General features: G+C 48.5%; 4 protein-coding genes; 1 reads left to right on the forward strand and 3 right to left on the reverse strand.

Moving 5' to 3' along the window:
- The first annotated feature begins 2,368 nt into the window (after positions 1-2,368).
- GSTUM_00007437001 (uncharacterized protein) lies at positions 2,369-4,406 on the forward strand. XM_002839420.2 has 5 exons: positions 2,369-2,858; positions 2,926-2,974; positions 3,037-3,838; positions 3,941-4,036; positions 4,142-4,406. The coding sequence occupies exons 1-4, from the start codon at positions 2,503-2,505 to the stop codon at positions 3,976-3,978; spliced, it is 1,245 nt and encodes a 414-aa protein (XP_002839466.1). The 5' UTR covers positions 2,369-2,502; the 3' UTR covers positions 3,979-4,036; positions 4,142-4,406.
- A 2,560-nt stretch (positions 4,407-6,966) lies between these two features.
- GSTUM_00007438001 (uncharacterized protein) lies at positions 6,967-9,121 on the reverse strand (the record flags this gene model as incomplete). XM_002839421.2 has 3 exons in its annotated part: positions 6,967-8,527; positions 8,594-8,759; positions 8,842-9,121. The coding sequence occupies 3 exons, from the start codon at positions 9,119-9,121 to the stop codon at positions 7,372-7,374; spliced, it is 1,602 nt and encodes a 533-aa protein (XP_002839467.1). The 3' UTR covers positions 6,967-7,371.
- A 920-nt stretch (positions 9,122-10,041) lies between these two features.
- GSTUM_00007439001 (uncharacterized protein) lies at positions 10,042-13,122 on the reverse strand. XM_002839422.2 has 8 exons: positions 12,803-13,122; positions 12,662-12,717; positions 12,459-12,582; positions 11,945-12,294; positions 11,659-11,880; positions 11,187-11,596; positions 10,954-11,090; positions 10,042-10,896 (listed from the first exon to the last, which is right to left on the reverse strand). The coding sequence occupies exons 1-8, from the start codon at positions 12,951-12,953 to the stop codon at positions 10,826-10,828; spliced, it is 1,521 nt and encodes a 506-aa protein (XP_002839468.1). The 5' UTR covers positions 12,954-13,122; the 3' UTR covers positions 10,042-10,825.
- A 1,980-nt stretch (positions 13,123-15,102) lies between these two features.
- On the reverse strand, positions 15,103-18,028 carry GSTUM_00007440001 (uncharacterized protein; the record flags this gene model as incomplete). XM_002839423.2 has 9 exons in its annotated part: positions 17,644-18,028; positions 17,362-17,441; positions 17,024-17,301; positions 16,588-16,960; positions 16,463-16,532; positions 16,300-16,406; positions 15,704-16,239; positions 15,445-15,648; positions 15,103-15,391 (listed from the first exon to the last, which is right to left on the reverse strand). The coding sequence occupies exons 1-9, from the start codon at positions 17,777-17,779 to the stop codon at positions 15,103-15,105; spliced, it is 2,073 nt and encodes a 690-aa protein (XP_002839469.1). The 5' UTR covers positions 17,780-18,028.
- Positions 18,029-18,341: the final 313 nt, after the last annotated feature.

Genomic DNA, 18,341 nt, shown 5'->3' on the forward strand with positions numbered 1-18,341 from the left:
TTTCCCACTGGCACAAAACCACTGAGGATTATTCTGAAGATACCGGTCCCTGGAAACAGAATCACAAAAAAACCACCTACCTCGAAGAAGCAGAAGAAGCCTCTTGACATCCCTAAAACCCCGGTGTCGACTGAAGATTTCAAGATGCCGGCAGCCCTGAATGGTCCGAAGCCGGTCAATGCTCTAAGGGCACCGAGTCCGGAGAAAGAGAAAGTCAAAGAATCGCAACCACCGCTTCGACGATCAACTAGACCCAGGAAATCTCCAAAGTTCTCTGACTAAAAATCTCTAAATGATGAGGTTTACATTTCATTGCACAAATCCTTACTTTCAATTGTTTTTTTTTCTCTTTTGCTCCATATTTCCTTTGCTTGCAAGACGTATGAGGAAAATAGGTTCCTTCTCCTGATATCATTTGTTTCTGGGTTTGAGGATATTGCTCCTAAACATTATTTCTTTTCTTTTTTCAAGAGGACCGGCTTGTTTGGTTTAATTTCGGGGTCACAACTGGCCTTCGCTTTAGTGCTTGTAGGATTACGATTTTCAAATTTTGTGTATGTCAAGAAAAAGAAGGGGGGGTTAGATTAGTTTTCACTGATTATTTTTGAGATTTTCCATGCTGTGCCAACTCTTTAGCCTATCGAGACCATCTATGCCCGCACAAATCCAGACTACGCGAATAGTGGATTGACAAGTAAGCATAAATGAAAATTCCGAGTCATCGCTCATGATTGGAAATACTTCAATCATTCAAAGCCAGTATGTGCGCAGTTTAAACTCTATAACTTTACACCATTCATACCCACTTAACACAAAGGGGTCTGGTGCTTTGATCATAGTCAGGGGGCCCAATCGGATCGAAACAACACCCTAAACTATATAAGCCGACTTCGGCACTCCCCGGAACGTACCTGATTGCCACAGATATTATAACACCAGGGTGATACCAAGGGCAACTTAGTGCCGCGGCCTAATCCTAGGCACTGTATATATACCTTTAGAGTACTTCCTTATCCCTCTTCGCCACCATCTCCAATACCCCAACACTCCTTGCACTACCACTGCATCGCAACAGCTATAAGGCAATAGGAGAGCACTCCTTTACTCAGTTCGAGTGTGAGTCTTATTACATTCCTGAGGATTATTAACAGCTATCACAGCACTCCCGCCTCGAATGGTTTGCAAACGCCCTGCCAAGTCCGATACCTCGGTTCCTCAACGAGTCCTGCAACCTGTCCACCGAGGAGATTGGTACTTTGAAACGCTGGAATGGATACAGGAGAATTGGTTAGGGATCTGCTGGTTATTCCGCCAGTCATTGATACCCATCCGCACACTGCTGATGGCATGTGCAGCCTTACTCGCCGACACTTAGCACACTCCCGCCCGGTATTGGAGATCGACACAGGGGATACCAGCTATCGGGTCTATGTTCCTCAAATTTAAAGGCTGGTTCGGTTCCAAACACCTGCATACGAATCCTAAAGTGGAAATTGAAACATAAAGAACTAATATATCTCACCTGCACTGCTGTGGCATTTATAGACAAAGGGCGTACGGACCACAAAGATTGCCTTTTGGATTCCTAGCATATGAGGAACATTTGGCTGTAGAAGAAATAGCACTACTCGCCCCCACAGATATATCTTACTGGGTCAAATTAGGACGTATGTGCAGTTGTTCAGTGGGAAGTGCAGCTCAGTCCGTGGCCAGGTGAACATCCTGACCCAGGATCAAGCTATCAGTTATTTCCTCTTTGACAGACCATCGAAATGCCTACGGGCCAAAGTCTTTCTAATTTATTCTTTTTCCGCCAGTTACTGACCATCGAACACCCATGAGACGCACTGTCCCCCATCCCCTCCGAACTCTTCACGGTGTCTCTGTGCGCTGCGCTACCGTCAGTCGCTAAGGGAGTATGGTTAGGGTGTTTCTTCCCCTCAATGACCCCCACCCCCCGGGTTACAATACCGATTGACATCGCGATTTCTATTGACAAAGCTATCACTTTATATGCTTTCTGGACGTTAGAATTTGGCATTTGACCCACTCACCCGCGCCCCACCCTGTGCCCGCACGATGCCGATCTGAAACAGCACATGCTGACAGTTTCTAGGGCGAGAAAGTAACCATACAAAAGTCGGACTCTTCTGCATTGGCGGTACTAGCACATTTCCCCAATGCTCTCTTGTTAGTGCATTCACAAGTGTTGAGAGAAGTGGTTTCTAAGTCTCGTGTTGACAATTCCATGTTGGTATTAGGCTAGGGTCATGTCTGTGGTTGGGGTTTCGGTCCCATCGTTACACAACCGCTCACCAGCAGGAAACATGCTGTGTTACCAATGAACAACCCCAAATCCCGACTTGAACCTTCCCGCCTCTCGTGAAACTAGCTCTTGGCGACACCACACGTCCAACACGCCCTTACCAGGAAACCTTCACGTCCGAGCCCTACAGCAGCTGTACCCCGGCTCAAGCCAACTCGCAAACACAAGCCTCAGTCATGTACTCCCGCCGTCACCCGAACAAACGTGGCAAACCTCCCGAAGATACAATCATCACACAGTACAAGAACTTCATCAGGAACTCTCAACGAGACGAAAACGGGAACCGATTCGTAGAGGCTATCGTCACAATGCCTCCCAGTAACGATTGGACTCGCATCAACCGTCGGAGGAAAACCCTCCAGCCCCGCCCTCCAGAGATTGTTGACGGGGACAGCCGCACAACTGGGGCCCCGTCCCTGCATGTTCTTGCTCGCCGGACATTGAATAAGCATATCGAGGAGTTCACAGCCGAAATACTAAGAGGTATCCCCTGGGTTATCATAAAGCCTATCTGGGAGGACGCTTTGAATACGTAGGAGCCCCCTATCCCACCTTATCTGCTTTAATATGTTAATTGACTTTCCTCCTTCCCTTCACAGCTCAAGAGATAGCTTTCTTGTGTGGTCTAGATTCGCTTCTGTCTATGGGGTAATTCCTTCTATCCGATTGCTTTGCCCGTAAGGATTATCTAACTATGAGCGGCATACTAGGATGAACCCGACTTCGCGTGTCATTCCAGGGCCCAGAGCAGTGGACCAGTTATGGAACGTCTACGGATTGAAAAACTCGCATATACAGTTTCCCTTGGGTCCCTAATAGGCCCCATATCCAATAATCAAGGGATGTGGATTGTATACCTAAACCTTCTGTATAACAAAGGTTACACCAGGGAGGAGCTTTTATGCATACCAGAAATCCCCAATCTTGTGGTTCTAAATTTCCCTTTCGCCAGTAACGGACAGGTTAGCACCCTTGACGATGGTGTAATTAGGTCCTGGTCTCGCTCCTCCTCCAGGGACGGGAAGCTATCCAGGTTGAAGGTGCTAATCCTTAGGAACCACGCGGGGATTTCCAACGAGTCCCCTAAGTACCTCAGCTGGATCAAATCCCTGGAAATAGTCGAGCTTACTGACACCAATATCACCTCCGATGCTCCATACTGGGGTATGCATTGGGAACACGATAAATCCCGGTTGTGGGAAGATCTGGCCACGACCCGCGGGGTCATGCACGTCTTTCGCAAGCACCAGGCCGAGTCCGAAAAGCTAACCCTTCTCTTGCAAATCGGAGACAGCGTTACCAGAAGCAGTGAGGAGCATCGTGACAATATCTTTATCCTCAAGAGGATCAGAAATTTGGCTGTTGCGCAAGCGAAACGCAAAGGCTGTTCTGCTAGCTCCCCGCCTTCCGGCCCACCCTCATCGTCCAGTGGTCAGGCTAAGAAGCGTAAGGGAGTTCGGGATAGCAAGAAGAAGGACATGGGGGGTCTACTTGCGGAGTTTGGGTATGGACGTGGGGGCGAGGGGGCACTTGCTTAGCTTGCTTGCTTGTTTGCTTGCTAGACAAGTGGTGATGAAACCCCAAAAAAAAATCGCCAAAAAATGATTTTTACAGCATCTGGCGGTGGATTTGTCTCTGCCCTGGGTGAATAGATGGGTTGGGTTTCGGTTCGGCTGGCATTAATCTGGTGTTCTGGGTTCTGCTCGAGCGGTATGTACAGATTCTCCCTCTATACAGGCGGATACAAACTAGATCTCTCTTTTCTTCCCCCCCCCCCCATGTAGATAAATCAATAATGATGATAGCATTTTCTAGCTTACCGAGATGCTCCTCAAAATCACTTGCAGTAGTGATGCGGTTAATCCCTATGGCTATAATTGCTCGTTGTATTATGGCACACTTGTCTTACACACCAGACGGGAACCCTAGTATACGGTTAATGTTCAAGTATCATAATTACCTCTTGTCTCCTTGCGATCACGATAGCATCACACAATAGAACTCTCTTCTCTTCTATTTCATTTTTATTTCTATCTTTACATACAGTACTTTTTATTTTCATTACGACAATTTTCTGCTATAATAACATCAAACCAGACCGCGGGTAACTTATGATGGAAGCCACTGCAAATCGGGAAGCCTCATTACTGTAATACCAACCTCAAATCACCGAGTGACACCGGGAAATCCTTGTGCCTTCCCACCGGAATGGAATGGGGGGGGGCAATCTATCCCCTCCTCAACTCACCAACCATACTAGCAAAAACCACTTCACCATCGTCATACACACAGTATCATACCCAAACAAATCGGAGGAATTCTCAAAACCATTCCTCCTTCCAACACCTAGATAAAAAGGGAAAAAAAATACCCTAGCGCAGCCTATCTCAGGTTAGCAAGCCAATCGGTCTTGCCACTCCTTCCCCCCTCCACCTCCGGCCAGTTCAGCCAGTCCATCGGACGCAAGGCTACGGTGTACGCCCACTCAGCACATGGAAGTATCTGGGCAGGGGGTTAGTATAAAAACCCCGGTGGAGAGCATGGTGAAATATAAACTTTATGATGAGATATAACAAGGCAAAACAAAAGATGGGAGGGGGAAGGGGGTTCGAATAGGTGGCGGTTATGGCACCGGAGTTTGGTGATCGTTCCTAAGGGCGGAGTATGATATTATTGTTTTATATATTACTTGTTCCAAGGTCTTTCCTTTTCTTTCCAAAATTTCGTTTCTCTTCTTTCCTCCCTTTTCTCCGCTTCAAGCGACAGGTCTCGCATTATTTTCTCGACGTTCTTTACCGGTATTTGGTGTTGACACTTTCTCCCGCTTTCCTCCGCGGCAGACAGATAGGTGGATAGATAGTAGCCCCGAGGGCTAATTATCCAACCCAGTGCATCTTGCAAAAATGTACGCCGCACTAGCAACGCTCCTCCTCGCTACTCCCGCGACCAGCGTCTCCGCAAAGACCGGGAACCTCGGTGACGCAAAGGTTCACACCAATAATCCAACTGAGAAACAGTAAGCTCCCTCTCACAACCTCTAATTCAGAACCAACCAGTGCCCAACAGATTCATTGCATCTCTCCACGGCACTGGAACCCACAGAAGCCTACACTTCAATCTAACAAACTTCAACAATAAAACTGGTGTCTTCGTGAAGCTCGACCTGACAGTGTACCATGGCGACGAGGGCCCGTTCAAGTTATCACTCTACGAGGCACCTGTCGGCGGCAGCGGGAAGTGTGACGGAGCCAAAAATGCCCTTGACCCCTTCCAGCGAGGAGACAAGCCCGAATGTGACAGGAAGGAGCCACAGACATGTCAAGTAGGAGACCTCGTCGGCAAGCATGGGGAGATACCAAAACTCCAGGCGTGATTTCGGTGAAGCAGAGTTTCCAAGACTTGTACTTGTCCTTCAGGAAGGAGGAGAAGGCATTCATCGGGAACGGCTCTGTGATCGTGAAGAATGCCGAAGGGGATAAGATCGCCTGCGCAAATATTACGGAGGTTCGTGGTGCCGCGAGGACCTGGAAACCGAAGGGCAATGGCGCTCAACCTGGGCATGGGGAAGGGCCTGGGCACGGGTCTGGTTTTGGTCGCGGGGGTACTTCTCCATGAAAACCTAGTCTAGGAGGTGGACCACCCAGACCACCATCTACAATAGGCGGCCCCTTCATGCCAGAATGGTTCAAAGGCAATGGAAAGGGCGATAGGTACAAGCCTAGGGAACACAAATCCCGGCTGTCAAGGCTCCTCGGCTCCCACCGCGGTAGTGATGACTATTTCCGCGGCCACCACCACCATCACAGTAACCCCTGGAGAAATGGAAGGAAGTGGGATCGTGATGCCGATGAGTATAATGACTATAGGTAAGCCCATCCATCCATCACCACTGCCGCAGTTAGCGACCCTAACGCGCTCCAAGGTAAACGGCACTCCAGCAAGGACGACCATGAAATGTGGCGTGGGGGCGAAAATCATGTTACGGACAAGAGGCGGCTGCAGCCATTAGCACAATGTCGGAGACGGTATCGGAGTTGACAAATTGGCGGTGGTTTATTTCGGTGTTCTCTCTTGTGTCTTCCCACTCCCTATTAAAAAATTGATTTACCTATACTCGTGCATATTCTATCGTAGTATCTTTCATACCCTCCCGGGGCAGCTGTGGTCGGTCACCTAGTTCCCAGGAGGCTCTATAAGTCCTCCACCTTGCGCAAACTTCACACGAGATGGGAAAAAGAGATATCAAAAGGGTGGTCAAAGAACAGCCACCAAATCGACCTAATGACAGAGCGGTATCCCGCTGTCCAGGTCAGCAACCCGACGGATGATACTATAATCGATAAAAACGAAAGGTGAGAAGGAAAGGGTAGGGGAAAGCAAAAAAAACTTCCCTAAACACTCACGCTCACGCCAATTAACGAGCACTATCAACTGCCGCGCGGAACCAAGTCACGGGTTACAAGTCTCGCCCGAGTCACGTCTATCAAGCCACAGAGTGATTCCCCATGATACGAGTGACGCCAAATGACCCCGCCATGATAACCAGCACCAGCCATCTACCCGTTGTTGGCCCAGCTCACATCTCCACAATCACTCAGGACCGCACATCACGAATAAGACAAAGACAATATTTCACTTATGATGACCGATTCCTTATTTGACTTGCTAATGACGCTCCAAGCGATCAAACCTAAACTTCTCAATAACCAATGCATAACCAACCAACCCCGGAATATCACGACCCAGAAGTGTTGCTACCAACCTAGGAAATATTTTAAAGAGTGGGAATAAAGAGAGAAAATGCTAAAATGCATAATAGCAAACTCCACCTTCCCCAGTAGAAAGAAAAGAAAAAGAAAAGAAAAAACCCAAAAGAATGTAGGCCAAAAAGAGAATAAATGGAGACCAGGAAAAAGCATGGATCGAGTATAACAGATTGTGGCCCCTATGGAGGAATAATGAGAGCCAATAAGAAAAAAGAAAGTGAACTAGAAAAAAAGAAGAGAATATTGTACAAAGGTTACCACTTCCTACGGAAGGTGCATCTAAACATTCTCAGGCCCCCATACATCCTTATCCCAAGGATCTTTCCTTCCGGGCCGAAGGCGGACACCAAAGTCGTCTTCGTAATCGAACTCCTCTTCTGAACCTAGGGAAACTGCTGGACCGTATCTCTCGGCAAGGGTATATGCTGCCCCCGACACTGCTCTCGTGGCAATCCTGTTAGCGATCGAAAACATCATGCCGGCAATGTATGATGATGGCTTTACAACCACGAGATCCGCAGCGGCCCCGACAAACCCTGCAGTCTTGGACAGCACAAGAGACGAAGTCGAACGTGAGAGAGCGGGCGAATGCGGAGCTATAGTAGAGTCTGTATTCCGATACAACGACGGACGCTGTGGTGTAGCAATCTCAGACCAGCTATCCTCTGATTCTGACCCAGACCACAGAGTTGGAGTGGAAAGGGCAGGTGAAATCTGAGCGGGTTCAGGGGCCAAATTTGCACTAAGATCAAGTCCCACCGCAGAAAGATTCCTATCCCGGCGTTTCGAAATACGAACCTCCGGTAATTGTGGTGTCAGTGTATGCCATTCGATCGGGCTAATAGGCGTGTTAGAATCAGGCGTTGAAGAACGAGATGACGGCCGACTGATAGTGGGGAATGCATTTGTATCAGTGAGTTGAGGAGGCACCGTACATGATCGGCTAAGTCGGCTAAGAAACATGCTGCCTCTCGGACTCCTGAATGGTAGAGAGAAGTCATGTCGCCCCTTCGATTCCGTGGAAGTTCCCTCCAATGCCTCTTCACATGGACCCACGTCGATCGAAGAGATATTATGATCCATCTCATCGTGAACCAGCGTTGTGGTATCCGACTCGTTACCACTGCCCTCCTGCTCCTGATCCCCGATAATAGCCTCGACGTGTTCGTCCTCTACCTTCGCTAGTTTCACTTCCCCAACCCCCCTGGGCAGCTCTTCGGCTGCCACCGGCTCCTCCTCCCTCACGGCCTCAATATCCAGGGTCGTCGCTCTCGGCCTCCTCCAAACCCTCGACGGCTCCAACGTCTTGACTGCGTTGACTTCCGTGACACAGCCTCCAGATCTCAAGAACGGGCACGTGGTGATCTCATAAGCAAGTATCGTGATCAAAACCCCCTTAAATTCAATCGCCTTTATGGCGTCCTCACCCGGATCTCTATATATCAACGTTAGCCGCCATGTATAGCGCAAATATACGAAATCAAAGAAGGGATAAACAAACTCGAGAATCTCAAGCCTCCAGTAGCTCCTGGGTCGAATCTGCAAACAAAATACACCACGTCCGTCCACATTCCAGCACTGGCTCTTCGAAAGAACCGGCCGGAGCGCCGATCCAGATTGTAAAAACGCGATATTATGAGGAATTGTCTTATATATCCGGATAGGACCTGGGTGACAAGAACGAAAAAAAACAGTCAATTTCTGTGAAAGGAAAACTACCATTTATCCACCAGAAAAGAGCAGACTCACCAGACGCAATAGTCCTCTCAGTAGCACTAGTCCAAGGAATCAATTGCCCACCAGCATACGCCGAAGCGGAAGCATCAAAGCTAACAATCCTGGCAGACGAATGGGCAAATAACAGGTCGATATTCTGGTCATTGCTCGCACTCGCACTACCACCAACACTGCCGGTACTGCCAGGAGACGGGGACAATGGTGCTCCCGGAGGACTCCGCCGTCGGAGTGTTATTGGTACGGGCACCGCCCTTCGTGGCAGCGGCGTACATTGCGACCAGGCCGCCGACATCAGAGCCAGTAGATCAACGAACGAACGCACGCCGAGGTGACCAAATGTGAGGGAGGGAGTGAATGAAGGAGAGACTGCCCACTCGAGAACTATGGTCTACAGGGGGGGAGAAGGACGAGACACAGACTGAACAGGGGTTGAACAAAGGGTCCCAGCGCGGGAGAAGAAGAGAAGGGGGAAAATGTACTAGTACAAGTACCGGTACAGCACTAATACAGGTTGAAGAAGCTCGAGTCTTTTTAATGTAATATGGACGGCTGCTGGTACAATAGGGAGAGCAAGGACGGGATATGAAAGCTTACCGCTACCTCAGCAAAAAGCGCGTCAGGGGAGAGAGACAGAGCACCAAGATGCAACACGATAACTTACAATCGAACGTAGGAAAAGAGGAGGAAGAGGAGGAGGAAGAAGAAGAGCAGGGAGGGAGAGAATTCTACAAATAAGCCAAGCTATGACCTTCCCTTCCCTTCCCCAGACGGCCATCCACCCAGAAAGCAGGCGGCTATCGTATCGCACCCATCTTTTAATCCCGGTCAAATCACTCGATAAGGGGTTACAGTGGTGGTACGAATATTAATACTGCATGCAGCATATTACTTGTACATTCCGGTATCACAAGTTATTCCCTTCCTCTCCTTGAAACCTGATCCGCAAAATGCAAGGGACCTTCGATACGCCCTGCGCCCTACCCTCCCTCCCTCCCTCCCTTCCTCCCTCTCTGCTCCAGTGCTTTACTCGAGGACCGGTACTCCGCTTTACAAGTATGATGCGGTGAAGCGGGGATGGGTACGGTGTCATGGTACTCGAGCAGATAGGGCAGATATCGGTGCACGGGCACAGACTGGTACGGTAGTCTACTAGGGTATGGACGTAAGTCATGGGAGGGACGATGTCAAAGCTTCCAACCATTCCTGGCATCGCACCCACCAAATTAAATCAATTTTTCCCTCTGGAGGTAACTACGCCCAGACTCAAAAACCCCCGTCCGTCCCATCACTTACAGTACCGGTACAGTACATCCATACCCGAGTACTTACAAGTAGGTACTAAACTTTCCTTTCCCACCCTCCTCCAATCAATCGATTTCCCTTTCCCCCGCTCTACTCGAGTACCCTTGCGATGCCCAAGCACAGTACGATACCCCCACCTGTACTACCGGTAGTACGAGTACAGTACAAGTACAAGTACCTTATCACCATCATCATCCCTACAAGTACGGTACTAGTACCATACCCTTTACTCATCCCAGCAGCACTGATGAAACCACACTGACGAGAATGAAAAGAGAAAAAAGAAAAGAAAGAAAAACCGCAACACTATTTTCAATCATCAAAAAGACGAAACCCCAATTTACCGGTACGGGCGACACGGAATTTTTTGCGCCACCAGGCTTGAAGAGATACTGCAAAGGAGGTGCGTGGACGCGATATGGAGAATCGGAGAAGTACAAGTACCGGTAGAAGAAATAAAAAATAAAAATAAAAATTTACAGCAATAACAAATGCTCGGCTCCGCACCAGGAACAGGTTTTTAAGAAAAAAGAAAAGAAATAAAAAGAAAAGAGAATGTGTTACAGATCACAAGTAATTCTCTTTGCTACACTGGTAAGGTAAACTTTTGCTACCAGTTCGTCTAATGCTAAACCCTTGCCTCGTTTATTTCCTCCAAGAATTTACCCCTATGCTGAGCTGACATGCATCACTTCTAAGCGTGAATAGGTTTTGAGAAAGCTGCCATGGCGGCTTCCTTAAAGGCCTCTGAGAGGGTGGGGTGGGCTATGACTAAAGTTAGAACTGCTATCCCCATGAATTCAAAAATGTGGTGGGGTTTACCATGGCTTGTACGCCCAATATCTTCTGACGAAGCGCCGTATTCCATAGCCAAAACTCCCTCAGCAATCATTTCACCGGCGTTCGGCCCGATGATGTGGATGCCCAGGATCCTGTCGGTTTCCTTATCCGTGATAAACCTGAATTGGTAACATAAATGCGTCAGTAACCCTCTAAAAAAAAAAGTCCGCATGCTACCAGATTCCCGCAGAAAAAGAAAAAGAAAAAACCCTTACTTGACCATTCCCTCGGTATCCAAGTTGGTCTTTGCCCTAGAATTGGCACTGAATGGAAAAGAGCCAATGTTGTACGCTTCGCCAGTTGCCTTGACTTCCTGCTCAGTCTGGCCCACCCAAGCGGCCTCCGGGTGGGTGTACATGACGCTCGGGATAGCCCTGTAGTTGACATGACCATAGCCCTTCTTGATATACTCAACGGCAGCAATTCCTTCCTCCTCAGCCTTGTGAGCCAGCATGGCACCGAAGGTGACATCGCCGATCACACGGATGTGCGGGATCTTGGTGCGGTATTCCTGGTCGATAACGATGCGACCTCTCTCGTCAACCTCGATACCCACATTCTCTAGACCCAAGCCAGTAGTGTATGGTCTGCGACCAATTGCGACAAGGACGACGTCAGCATCAATCTATAGTCGACGGAAATTAGCTCCGGCAACCTTAATCCGATTACCACAGGGATTGGACGAACAGATTCAGACTTTCCACCCTTGGCGGATTCAACATTGATCTTGATGTTGTCAGATCCAACATCGCCACCCATAACCTTGGTGTTAAGCTTGAACTTCATTCCCTGCTTCTGGAGAATTCTCTGCATTGTCTTGGCCATCTCGGCGTCCATGCCGGGGCCACCGATAGCTCCAAGATACTCAACAACGGTGACATCGGAACCGAGCCTGGACCATACGGAACCCTACGCACATCGTCAGAACCCTCAGTGCCGATACAGCAATAGCCAGCATTTATCCCAGACTAACCATCTCAAGTCCGATGATGCCACCTCCAATGACAACCATCTTCTCCGGTACCTGAGTCAAAGCGATGGCACCAGTACTGGTAACAATCCTCTTCTCATCAATCTCAAGTCCAGGGAAGGGAGTCGCCTCAGATCCGGTCGCAATGATAATATTCTTAGCGCGAAGAGTCTGAGGCCCCCCACCATCCAACGGACCAACCTTGATCTCATGTTCGCTGGTGATGGTTCCAGTTCCTTTAACGTAGTCGACGCCGTTCTTCTTGAATAAGTATTCGATGCCCTTTGTTAAACCCGAGACGGATTGTTCCTTCGCATTCATCATCTGTGTTAGGTTGAGCTTGACATCACCGACTATACAATAACCCCCACATTAGTAAATTGACTCATCCCTCACAAGAGAAACCCCCATTACTAGGAACCCCTATCGTTTGGTAGAAGCCTCCCAATTGGTAAAACAAGAAGGGAGAAGGAAGAAAGCAGTGCTAGAAAGATAAGAAACATGCCATCAATCCCACGATTCTTAACATCGTGCAAAATCTGGTGGTATATATGCGAGTTGTTGAGCAAAGACTTTGAGGGAATACACCCAACATTCAAGCAAGTCCCACCAAGGGAGCCACGCTTCTCAACACAAGCGGTCTGTCCCCCCACGCAACAAAAAGAGAGCGAATTAGCCTCGATACAATTCCAATTACTCGAGATCGAAAAAACCCCTCACCTTCAACCCTTCCTGAGCGGCTTTGATAGCCGCAACGTACCCGCCGGGCCCACCACCTAAACACATCCGCCCGTCAACAACCAGCGCACTCCATCAGACGAAAGAAAAACAATACCAAATTTCACGGGGGGCGCAACATACCTATAACTACAACGTCGTGTTCCTCAGCTTCCGACGCAAGACCCCTCCTCTGCACAAGCAGGAACGTAGAGGGGGCATATCCACCAGCCTTAGCACTCAAAGGCCGGAGTAATGAGCGGGATGAATGTCTAAGAATGAAAGGCTTCAACATGCTTGCTTGAACAAGAGAAAAAAACTGCAATGGGGGGTATCCCGATGATCCGTTAAACGTAGAAAGAGGAAGAAGTCGAGGGAATGAAGGAAGGGTAGCTTTTTTACTTCCTTTGGGAGTGATGATTGATTGCTCGAGGTTCTGGTTGAGGAGGAGGTGGTGGTGGAGCAGAGGGCCAGAGACGAAAGCGGGTCTTGGCGTTACCTGCAATAGCCGGTCCCCGGTGCCACACTTTTATTTTTTTCCCCCTACCAGTCTCTGATATTTCCAATCTGCTATAGGAGATTAGTAAGCAGTTAGCCTAGACTTCAGCCACACCCAGCGGGGGGAGTTCAGGTCCCTTCTCGGGTTTTCTTTTGAGATCCGTTGATACGGTGCCCGATTACTGTAATTTACGTATACTCGAGTACTTACTCGGAAGCTAGCGGGATCCTTGTTCCGGTTGTCAAGGTCCAAAATCATAACCAACTTGGACACTACCACTCGAGTAAGTTAGAGGCCTCTTGGAGATAATACCGGTAGAAAATGGGAGTAGACTAGCTACCGGGTACGACATGCAAGGGACGACATGATAATGTGTGGCAAATAAAAATTGCGAGCCAGAATCCCAGGTAGGCCCAAATTCATACGGGTTCATTCTCACTTGTCCAATTTGCAGAAACTACCTTCAAAGCAATTGGTCTGGGTTTTTGACTCCTGCGGCATTAAACTTCAAATAACCCATATATCGCCTCCACTAGTTTCCGGCTTCTAACAACCCCCCCCCCCCCCGAGTACTCGAGCACATAGGCCACGGGCAGCTAGGGTTAGGTCCCGGTCTGTCATCGGATGAGAACAATTCGTTGCGTGGCGGGGGATCCTGGCATTTCACGATGTGCCTCAGATGGCAAATCACCCAACATAATCCCCTCCAACCCCCCCGGTAGGTGCAGGGCAATCCGCTCGAGCACGAACGGATCGAGGATCACATCGTAGCAGGCGCAGCCTACTGAAAACAATTGTGGGCAAAATCTAACGAACGCCCCTTCGCAAAGGGACGTGCAGGCACATCTCATAAAAGATTGAACAATCGCGAAGATAAAACACGCTGACAACGTCCCTCGGCTAGTATGATAGCGGGCCCTAGTGGGGTACAACACCTCGAAAGCCAACACTGGCGCAATCGGCAGTCTGATGCCGACGTGGGTCGGCACGGATATCGGTCCGTACTCGTAGCCCTGTTGGCGGGAGTTGCTTGCTGATTGGATCACAATTGTCATGCTAGCTTGCTAAACCAGGGCAGGGAGGGGCATACCCGCTACAGCCTTCTTCAATTTGGCCGCCTTCAATTTGGCCGCAATACGCCTAAATGTCGTTTGCGTGACGAAGGTTGTGGTTCTTAAAGGTGAGGAGGGAGTGTCGACATTAGCTTCTGAAAGGCGATGCTGTTTCTTTGTGGGCAAAAATGGAGTCCTCCTCTATACGTGAAAACTACCCACTAGCCACTTTTCAGGGATGTCCACTCGATCTGTCGGAATATAGTCCTAAGCTCATGAGCTTGGCCAACAGTCTGATCCTAACTGCAGCCACGGCAGCCGGTAGAATGGCGAATAGGAATCTTCCCAGGTGAACTCCAAATGCTTGTTACCGCGCCGCTTGCTCTGACGGTACGATAGGGCCACTTGTAATCATAGAGTTCTTGAAAATTCTAAGCATGATTCTCTCACATCATGGCCGATAATCACAAATTATCACTCGAGCTTGAGAGAGCAAGCCAGCACTAGGTTGGAGAGTTAAAAGTTGGATACTTCGGGAATCTTTGATCCAAAATTCTTCGAGTTTTAGAACAGAGCTTTTGCGAGTATCACACCAACACAGAAACCCCATAATAAGGCACAAGGTGCGTCTAACCACCAGTTGGTATTCCAGTTCGTTGCTTCCATACCATCCGATCCGAAAAAGTACGCAACCACCCTAAACCCATCACACTCATATACGTATATCATTATTATCCCTGACCTCACAAAACTCCAAACAGTAAACATGTCTCCAAATTAAATAATCGTAATTGCCCAAAAGGCATCAACATTAGCAAAGCAAATAAGTCGCGGTATGCCGCCGCCTTCCTACGAGACGCCACTCTTGGGGGGAAATAGAATATTTCTAAGCATCACACAGCACGGCCATTTCTTCTCACTAATATTATTTCCGGTGAGTCGGATCTTAGACGTTTCGGTGCAGCAACGGGACTCGAGCTAGCGCTATCGATGACTATGACTATAGGGTCTGCTTTAGGAGCTTCATATGGAACGACATCCTCCGGGAGATTGGACGTATCAATATCCCCTTGGAAATTTTTTCTTTTTCCCACCATGTCTGGTGAATCGTAAAGTGCTAGCTTCTCGAATGTCCCTAGCATCCCTTCAGCTGCCCAAAGATTTTCCGAAACTCCATCGATCCTAGACACCTCTTAGCGCAAAATAGGAGCGAGACGGGATAGGTTGTTGCATACTTTGATGCGGCCCCTTCTTTTATCCGGTTGAATCGGCCTTTGTTCATGCCCTCCAACTTGGACCAGGTAAAACGCAATCCTTCCCGCAGGAATATTAAACCATGGAACCCAATCTCATCTATCCGCTCTTGCAGAGCATTTAACAACCATTCTTGGTGACACTTTTGGCGTAATTCCATGCCGGCTGCAAATAATGGGGCCACACTAAGGAAAGAGTTAAGAATTGCTCCTAGGTCCTCTTGGGTATGGTGGCACTTACATGCATGCATCACTTGAGCTCGGTAAACAAGCAAATATACGGAGGAGCGTGTGGCACAAAGAGCCTAGGCGAGGTGGAACAACTGGCATGTCAGGGTTGCTTATCCGGTTTAACTGAAGCCTGACGCCGATTGCCCAACCATGGACCATGGCTATAGATATATGCTGATAGCTTCCCACGGTAATCGAAGCGATTGAAGTTGTGTTGATGTCTTCGCCTTTAGGATTGTAGTCCGGGGGATCGGTGTCAAGGGCAGAAAACCAAGAGGGAAGCTCGGCATACCATATATCAAGCTCTTCTTCTAATTTTAATACTCGATCTTCAATGGTTTCTTGGAGTGATTCCTTTTGCTTTAGGGAGGGGTTGCCATTGGATTTAACCCAGAGGGTCCTCCTACGCTTCAGCGACCAAGCTTTAAGATAGGTAAGCTTACAGCAGAGCACACAGAGCTTCGAGAGGGCGGCGTCAGCTACCAGAAGGGTTGGGGAATCGGTTGAAATTGGAACGCGAGTGAATGGGTCAACAGTCCACCAATCCTAAATGGATAGAAGTCAATAACGCCCTACACATAACCAATCCACAAGGGCATATCTAACCTTTGTCATAAATGTTGGGTTTCCGCTAATACTCGAGGTGGCTACATCCATTCTATTGAAGGCAGCATAAAGGGCTCTCCCCACTGGCGTCATGTGGGCTGCTTTGCCTAAGCAGGTGTCAGTGGTTGGCTCCGATATTCAGGTTAAAAAGAGCATCCGGTACCTCTAGCCAGTATTATGTCCCTTCCTCCCAACATGTGAACGCCCATTTTCACATTTTCCCCATTCCAGATCTTGGTGGCACGGAAAGTAAGTGAACGAAACAAGCAGGAGCCAAGGGCAGAATACCTCGTAATGACCTAATATTATACTTGTAGCGAGGAGTGAGTCTCTTGATCTACAGTTAGGGTCTGCAACAGCCCTAAAGTGCGCCTTTAACGCTTTATGGTAATGCGAAGCAGCATCGACTGCTATTATGCGGGGGTCTTTTCTCATCAGCCCTATCTGAATTGCTGCTAGGGCCAATATTCCCTCCATCAACCCCGTTGAATCATAAGCCATAGCAGGTATGTACTTTCTGAATAGATCCACATATGAGGGTGAGGTATCTGCTAATCGTTTTGCCGAAATATCAAGGTAGGCCTGTAATAACTCCCTATCGGTAGGGCTTTCTAGATTGGCTGGCCGTGGGGGGGGGAGTGTCATTGTCGATGGATTCCAGCTGCATGCACTAGAGTAAGCTGTCGTATACTTACCATCAAGGTTCATGAAAGGAGAAACCCACCCCGACATTGGCATTGTGATCTCATCCAATACCTTTTGCGAGAAGTGAGGAACGCATTCGGGTATCAAGTCGAGGACAGACTTTTCCGGCAGTATCGGTATTGGACTTTCCCTTAGAAATGTTGGCGAGGATATAGATGTTTGTGAATCGGAGCTGGAAATGCTCTCCGAAGGGGAGTCTGCCCCGCTAGAATCTGAGCCATCACTCACTTGCGTAATGAGGTAGTTGCGCAGCTTCGATGAAGCAACTGGGTTAAGAACAGTCTCCTCAGTGCTTAACTGAAAAGAAGTCAGACACCCAATCATAATACCCCCTCCAGGGAAACAAATCGTACTTACAGAAGGCTTGCGTTTTCTATTCGTTCCCCTCAGTACATCTCGCCGTCGCAGCATCTCCTGCAGGAATATTTCCACCCCTCCTATGATTTTCACCGTCAGCACAAGCACTGAGCCTTATAAGGATCGCCCCTAAAAAGCGATAGCCTTCCAAACTTTATTCGCCCAGCTTGTGTGCAACTTTCTTGATTTGATTGCTCTTTTTTTTCGCTCCCCTTTCCTCCTTTCCTCTCTTCTTCTCCTTCTCCCCTTTTTTCCAATCATTTGCTGGGATCAGGTTCATACCCATTTGGTTTTCCACCTTCCGTGATACCACCAAGTCATTACCACACAATAGTTTTTCCACCTCTTCTCCCTCTGTCCCCCGCCATCCGGCATCCAACCCTGCAGCAAAGCTATGCGAGGGAGGTAGGCTTTCCATTGTTTCCGCTTTGTAGAGTAGGTTGCAATTGTCGGCACTGAGAAGCTAGCAAACCTTCAACTAAGGATGGCATTGTCGCCAGGCCTTGTTCAGGGGTGTAAATGCAGGCTCTTATCCAACGGTTTATTGATTAGATATTGCAAAGTATGTTTTCTTTTCTTTCCGATATGCGTGATTGTAATGTGCCTCGAAGGGGCAGTTGGTCCTAGGTAGCTCCGGAGGAGGATCTCTTCCTTATATAGGTAAAACAAAGATGGGTAATAACCCGAAGCGGGGGTACAGAAAACACCACAACCCTGACAGGTTTTCCAGCGGCTTCCCGATTACCGCATTTATCAACACTATTTTCTTATCCCATTCTATGGGGTCTATAGGTACGGTACAGTAACCGATAGTGGGTGGCTTGTGGCTGTTCGGTACCTTTCCTGAGGAACGAGAGTAAGGAGAGACAGTTTGTGCGGATAAATCCAACCTCTTTCGGGCGGCTGCAGTGCGCAGCAAGCAACTAACAGCCGTTTTTCCAAATCTTCGAATCTTTAAGTGGGGGTCTCGTTGGCCGAAT

This window comes from Tuber melanosporum (genome assembly GCF_000151645.1).
Source record: "Tuber melanosporum whole genome shotgun sequence assembly, scaffold_36, strain Mel28".
Taxonomy (NCBI): Eukaryota; Fungi; Ascomycota; class Pezizomycetes; order Pezizales; family Tuberaceae; genus Tuber; species Tuber melanosporum.

Bases quoted from the DNA above. Each gene is read 5' to 3' on its own strand.
- GSTUM_00007437001 (XM_002839420.2), top strand. From the start codon at position 2,503: ATGTACTCCCGCCGTCACCCGAACAAACGTGGCAAACCTCCCGAAGAT. The intron at 2,975-3,036 runs GTAATTCCTTCT...GCGGCATACTAG, and splicing joins GATTCGCTTCTGTCTATGGG to GATGAACCCGACTTCGCGTG. The intron at 3,839-3,940 runs GTGGGGGCGAGG...TGATTTTTACAG, and splicing joins TGCGGAGTTTGGGTATGGAC to CATCTGGCGGTGGATTTGTC.
- GSTUM_00007439001 (XM_002839422.2), bottom strand. From the start codon at position 12,953: ATGTTGAAGCCTTTCATTCTTAGACATTCATCCCGCTCATTACTCCGG. The intron at 12,583-12,661 runs GTGAGGGGTTTT...GTGGGGGGACAG, and splicing joins CCGCTCAGGAAGGGTTGAAG to ACCGCTTGTGTTGAGAAGCG. The intron at 11,091-11,186 runs GTAAGGGTTTTT...TTACCAATTCAG, and splicing joins GATACCGAGGGAATGGTCAA to GTTTATCACGGATAAGGAAA.